Here is a 6000-nt window from a genome sequence, read left to right as displayed (position 1 = left end):
TCATAGCTTAGTAAGCAACACTTTCTATATCAACTGCAGCTTTGATGTAAACATATCCCACTTGTCTTCTTCTGACAAATACAATTAACGAAAGAATGAATTATGCTTCCACTGGACACAGCAGTTTGAGGACTACAGCCTTCCTTTTATTACTTAGAAGAAACCACAAATGAAATACTACAATATTCTCCTAGGACTTTTTACGACTGCATTGCTGGTCGCAAGGAGGCAAAATTAGAAATGAACGCTTTAGGTTGATTAGAAATTAGAAATGAATGCTGATAGGTTGATTCGGAAACAAGGCACAAAACCCCCTCGAAAGCTCCCTTTGTGTTCTTCATACGTCAGATCGCCGATCTATCAAAATTAAAATCTGCTTGTGTGTTTCTTACAGGTATATATGACCTTCGGTTTTTGTAGGGATGTGAAAATTCGACAGTTGCTGGGTGATTTTAGAAATATATATACAACTTCTAATATATCCTGGTCCTTCAAGAGGCCCCTTTTCTCCTCCCATACAGGAAAAAGAAAAGTCTTTCCCGCTTTCCCCAGCAGGTGCACATGGGTCAGCCGGGGCAAAAGCATAGTCCTACCATTGGACAGCAGCGGGCCCGTAGACCACGGAAGATAACAAAGAAACGTCCTTTCTCCTATGTGCCCATCTGAATACAGCAAGCGCAGCCTTCCTCCCGCGCTGAGCCACGCCCATCCGCTCACGGCCCAATGAAATATCTACCTTGATCCGCGACCTTCCCTAGGAGTAAAGCCGCGCAAACGGGGTCCCCGGTCGATAATAGAAAGAAACCCTTGGGCACGCTAGCCAATGCGAAACCATCGTCGGTCAGAACCGGCCAATGGGAAGGGCGACTCGGACAACGTGTAAGACAACTGAGCGAGAGACGGGCGGAGGTGGTCCGAAGAGGGGGTTGTGCCCGAGGATCTTCAATCAGGTAAGGGAGGAGCTTGAGAGACTGCTGGGGCAGCGAACGACAGCAAGGCTTCGGGCGAGGAGGCGGGGCTTGCGATGCCTCCTCCTCCTCCCCCCCGCCCGCCCGCCCGCCCGCCCGCCCGAGCTCGCCGGTCAGTCAGGTGGCCCAGGATGCGCCGCTGGGGCTCGGTGCTCCGCGGGAGGCGACGGCCGTGGGGCGGGCGGGAGGGGGCTTCGGCGGGGCGTCCATGCCGCGCTGGGGCGCCGCTCCGCGCTCGGCCTCTTGGCGCCGCCGGGGTGGTCCCTGCGGCCGCATGAGCATTAGGCGGCTCCCCTTGCGGGCAGCGCCTCGCGCCTTATGGAGGAGCCGCTCCCTCCGCCTCCTCCATGGAGCCTTTCGCAGAGCGCAGCCCGCGCCCGCCGCCGCCGCCGCCGCCCGAGGGCGAAGACGAAGAGGAGGAGGGGGCGGCGGCGGCCGAGCCCGGCTGGGGCAAGGCGGGCGAGAGCCTGTGGACCGCCGCCTTCGAGTACGAGGCGTGCGGCGAGGACGAGCTTAGCCTGCGGCCGGGCGACGTGGTGCAGGTGCTGTCGCGGGACTCGCAGGTGTCTGGCGACGAGGGCTGGTGGACCGGCCGCATCGATCAGCGCGTCGGCATTTTCCCCAGCAACTACGTGAGCCAGAGCGGCAGCTGCTGCCGCCTCCGCCGCCAAGGGGGCGCTCCGGAGCTCCAGCCCCACCGCGGCGCGCAGCCTCCGGCCATACAGCGTAAGGGCGGCACGGAGGGAAGCGGGAGGAGCGGCCCTTCGTGCAGAGGGGCGGCCGGGCCAGGCGGGGTCCGCACCCAGTTTAGCTGCGGCACTCCGGAATGCGTCCGTTCCCGGGGTCTTGCAGGCTGCCTCGGGTGGGCGGCTGTAAAGGTGCCGGGCCCGCCCATAGGGCTCCACGGCCAGGGAGCCGTCCTCCCGGGGTCGTGCGGAGGCCAGTGGGGCGCTTGGCGAGGGATCGGCGGGCGGGGCGTGGTGCCGGGACGGAGCCTGCCCGTGTCTTTCGCCTCGTTGCTTTTTGTGGGCATGAAAAGGACCTTGATCCCAAGCATAGCGGCTGGTGCCTGCTGAAGGATTCACGTGGGAGCCGCTTCCCCTGTTTCTTCCCGGGAAGGGTTATAAATCAGCGGCACATTTTACGTCAGAGGGCATATATTCTAAAGGCAATGCCAGAAGACAGCACTGAAAGCCGGGCTGTGGAGGTGTCCCTTCTCGTTCATTAAGTTCTCATGGCTATAATCGGGAAACTGCCGCTTGCTGGAGTCCCGCAGGGCCAACTCTCGGGGCGCAGCATATTGTGACTTGCTCCTTTGCCTTTTAGAGCTCCCCTCTTACGTCCAGTCTGCAGTCTTCATTCTCAGTTGGTGACTATTGGCAGTGCTTTGAAATTTGGTCCCCCCCCCCTTTCTGTTTTTCTTACAAGTTTTGGAAACATTTGATCAAAGGCAGTTTATTTTGCTTAAGCTATGAAGTTGCATACATTCAATACTAGTAATGCTCAGAACAAGGTGGATTAGTTCTTATTATGAATGTTCAAAAGTGCTGATGTATCCATTGTGTTCTGCTATGCTCTTAATTCTCAGAGGCCAGTAAACTTCAAGAAACCTAGTGTAATCATGCAGAATATGTTTGGGAAGCATAGCTGTGAACATGCACACCCAGGGACCCTCCCCTTCCCACTCCTTCCAGCCCCGTCATTGACCGTATCACCCAATGAATGTTTAACAAATATTAAAATATATTAAAAAATAATTCACTCCCACACATTCAGGAAACCCTTCCAGGGCTGTCAAGAACTCCCAGGATTTCACAAAACCCTGGTTGAGAAAGTCTGGTCTATGGGTAAGCGACGCAGTTTTCTTTCCCAGGATTTAACAAGCTCAAACATTCCTATTTCCATCATTATAAAGTATATATGTACAATGTAATCTATATTAAAAGCTCAAATTTTGTCTTGAATACTCAGCAGGATATTGAAATTGGACAGTCACATAAGTAGCTTTATGTGAATTTTCTTGTTCTTTTTCATACTAGTGCTTTGCATAAAGAGCTTGTAGATTTGTTACTTGCTACAAGATTGTATAAAGTACTTTGTATCATTAACATTGTAGTACAAGATACAAAAATAAAATTCACCTAAATACCATGTAATACAATATTTAAAATCTCTAAGTACAAACTTCGGACAGAAAACTGGATGTATTTTGATATTGAAGTCCTCATCTAATATCAGCTGAATATTAATACTTTAAAAATTAACATTCAGTTAGATCTTCATCTAATGGTAATCAAGGGTATATTTCAAAACACTTCCCACACATATTATCCACACACCAGTCTGTCAGTTAATACATGTTAAGTATAAATAACTCATTTAAGATTATCCCCAACTGGAGTTCTTTTGGAGGCTGGTTTGCAGTGACCTAACATACAAATGCTACAGTCATTAAAAGCAATACACTGATGCTAATTGGGATGTCAAAATATATTTATAATTAAGAGTTTTTTCATTAACAGGTATGCCAATAATTACCAAGCATGTATAATTGAATGCAAACTCAGATCAAGGTAAAGAGCTTGTACACTTAAGTCCTATATCCCCCCCCTCCCCAAAAAAGAAAGATACTGAAGTTAATGATATGAGCAAGACATATCCAGAAAGTTGTTGCCTATTCAGGATGCTGAAGATAAAGCAAAAATTCAAGGTTCTTATACTGAACTAAAAAGACCAAGTGAATAAAACGAATGCATGTAGTCCACATAGGTTTTTACAAACTGCAAAGATAATATCTAAAATGTTTTATTGCCAAAAAATTCATGTGAAGAATCAAATCAGCCACAAATAGTGAAAGGAAAATGCTGTAATGACAAGAACTAACAGTGCTAACAAAAATCCACCCAGAGCAATATTTTTCATAGAACTGCCAGTCATTCCAAGCTTATAGATGCCAAAGTTTTTAAAGAAAAAGTCCTCCTCTCCAAAGTCTTCCTCCTGTATCTCATGAAGCTGAACCCCTGTATGTCTGAAGGCAAAAAAACATTCCACGAGTGGAGCTTATGTCTTCCCTGTTCTTATAAAGCTCTTGTCCTCATAAACCTTTGACAGCCCACCTGGTCATACCTATATTTACCATTTTGCAATGACATTGAACTGCATGAATGACTCCAGTAAAGAGCATGAAAGAGCACTTGGAGGTCTGCATAAGAACAAGCAAACTGGTGAAAATCCCCTTCCCTTCTGTCAGCAGCCCAGACCTATGTAATTCATCTATGTAGAGGCTGAAATTGTATCAAAAATTTAGGTATTCTTTGGTGAGTGCCTTTCATTGCTTTGAAAATTTGTGATGTAATTAGATTTAACAGTACTTGTTTCAGTAGGGAAATGCATACCAGTTATGCAGTTCAGATAACTTGTACCTGAGAACTAAAGGGATGAGGAGATAAGGTGTTAATGTGTAACTGCTATCAGTTTGAAAAGGTTAATTCACTACTGCATATGGCCTGGGCCAGAAATGCCTGTCCAGAGCTCTTATCCAGCCCATGAGCAACTCGTGTGAGGGAGGGAAGGCAGGAGACTCCTCCCACATTACCTTTCACCATTCTGTTTTCAGTCACTAAAAGCAGTGGCTGCGCAACTTTCAGTATTTCCTGTGTATCAAATCTTAGAATGCATATTTTGAATTCAGTTTGTAGTTGAGGTTGATTTGTTTTTGATGTTTTTGAGATCTCTGCCTTGCGTTTATTGTTTGTTGTTGGTATGGTTCATCACCCCTGTAACCATTGTGCAAGCAGTGAGGATAATTCAACGATGTAACATGGATTAGAAAGATAAAAGCATGGCATAAAAGCTAGGTGTATTAATGAAGTTGGATTGTGCCACTCTCCCTTACATCTCATCTCACCCCTCCATATTTTGGGGGGGGTCATGCAGTTCAGGTTATTAATTTATTTACTGCTTTCCTCCCAGTGGGGTATCAAAGCATCTTATAACATTTCCCTCACCTCTATTAACCCTTATAACTACACTGTGAGGGTCAGTTAGGCTGAGAGTGTGGTTGGCACAAGGTGTCCCAGCCAGTTTCCAGACTAGGGATTCTAATCTGGGTCTCCCAGTTCCTTGTCTCACACTAACCACTGCACTGGGTCTCTAAAGTGTAATGTGTTGACAGAAATCCTACCTTTTCCATAAAGGGGTTTCACATAGAAGGCCTCATGCAACGTATACTTGCTTAGCTTCATTAAGGATTACACTGAAGAGCTCCTAAAGGAGGAAAGTCCCAAGGAAGTTAAAGGATCAAAAACTCTTCTGTTTAAGAGAGGTGTTAATCTTTTTACTGCTTGCTAGTGCAGTAAAAGAGCCCCTTATGGCACAGAGTGGTAAGGCAGCCATCTGAAAGCTTTGCCCATGAGGCTGGGAGTTCAATCCCAGCAGCTGGCTCAAGGTTGACTCAGCCTTCCATCCTTCCGAGGTTGGTAAAATGAGTACCCAGCTTGCTGGGGGGTAAACGGTAATGACTGGGGAAGGCACTGGCAAACCACCCCGTATTGAGTCTGCCATGAAAATGCTAGAGGGCATCACCCCAAGGGTCAGACATGACTCGGTGCTTGCACAGGGGATACCTTTACCTTTAGTGCAGTAAAAAAACACAGCCAGTAATTTAATATTTCAGTGTTAACTTGTGTAGTGTTAGCAATTAAGATCTTCTGCTGCCTTGAACATTGTTTACTTGAATATTAGAAGCAACACTGAAAGTAAGGACACCAACTACCAGTGACCAACTAGTGGTACATTAACCCTTTCCCCTCCTTTGCTTCCTCTCGAGTGATGACAGACTGGAAACGGTGGAGTATTGACATGGTTGATGTTGCAGTGTGCTTGGGGAGGTAGCTAGTCAGGCAGTTTTCTGTTATGAAGTGAGCAAATACTACACTTTGGAAGAAATATGCATAGGATCAGTCTACATCTACAGCTTACAGTTGCTATATATTCATGCTCTTTGCATTCATTCATTCATTCATTCATTCAT

At 47.1% G+C, this 6000-nt stretch overlaps 1 protein-coding gene across 11 annotated transcripts in view; it reads left to right on the top strand.

Annotated features, from left to right (window-relative positions):
- The first annotated feature begins 836 nt into the window (after positions 1-836).
- Positions 837-6000, top strand: part of MAP3K9 (mitogen-activated protein kinase kinase kinase 9) — a 94066-nt gene continuing 88902 nt past the window's right edge. For 7 of the 11 annotated variants that reach the window (XR_013228419.1, XR_013228417.1, XM_077322638.1 and 4 more), the window contains exon 1: positions 1072-1694. Coding sequence is in view for 7 of the 11 variants with exons in the window: in XM_077322638.1 (XP_077178753.1) it covers positions 1316-1694 (379 nt within the window). In the remaining 4 variants the exon portion in view is untranslated. Of the gene's footprint in view, positions 951-1070; positions 1695-6000 lie in introns of those variants that run through there. The other 4 variants (XR_013228418.1, XM_077322641.1, XM_077322643.1 and 1 more) reach the window with 2 other exon arrangements.

The sequence above is a fragment of the Paroedura picta genome, chromosome 2, assembly GCF_049243985.1.
Source record: "Paroedura picta isolate Pp20150507F chromosome 2, Ppicta_v3.0, whole genome shotgun sequence".
Taxonomy (NCBI): Eukaryota; Metazoa; Chordata; class Lepidosauria; order Squamata; family Gekkonidae; genus Paroedura; species Paroedura picta.
This window is presented reverse-complemented; position numbering and strand designations above follow the sequence as displayed.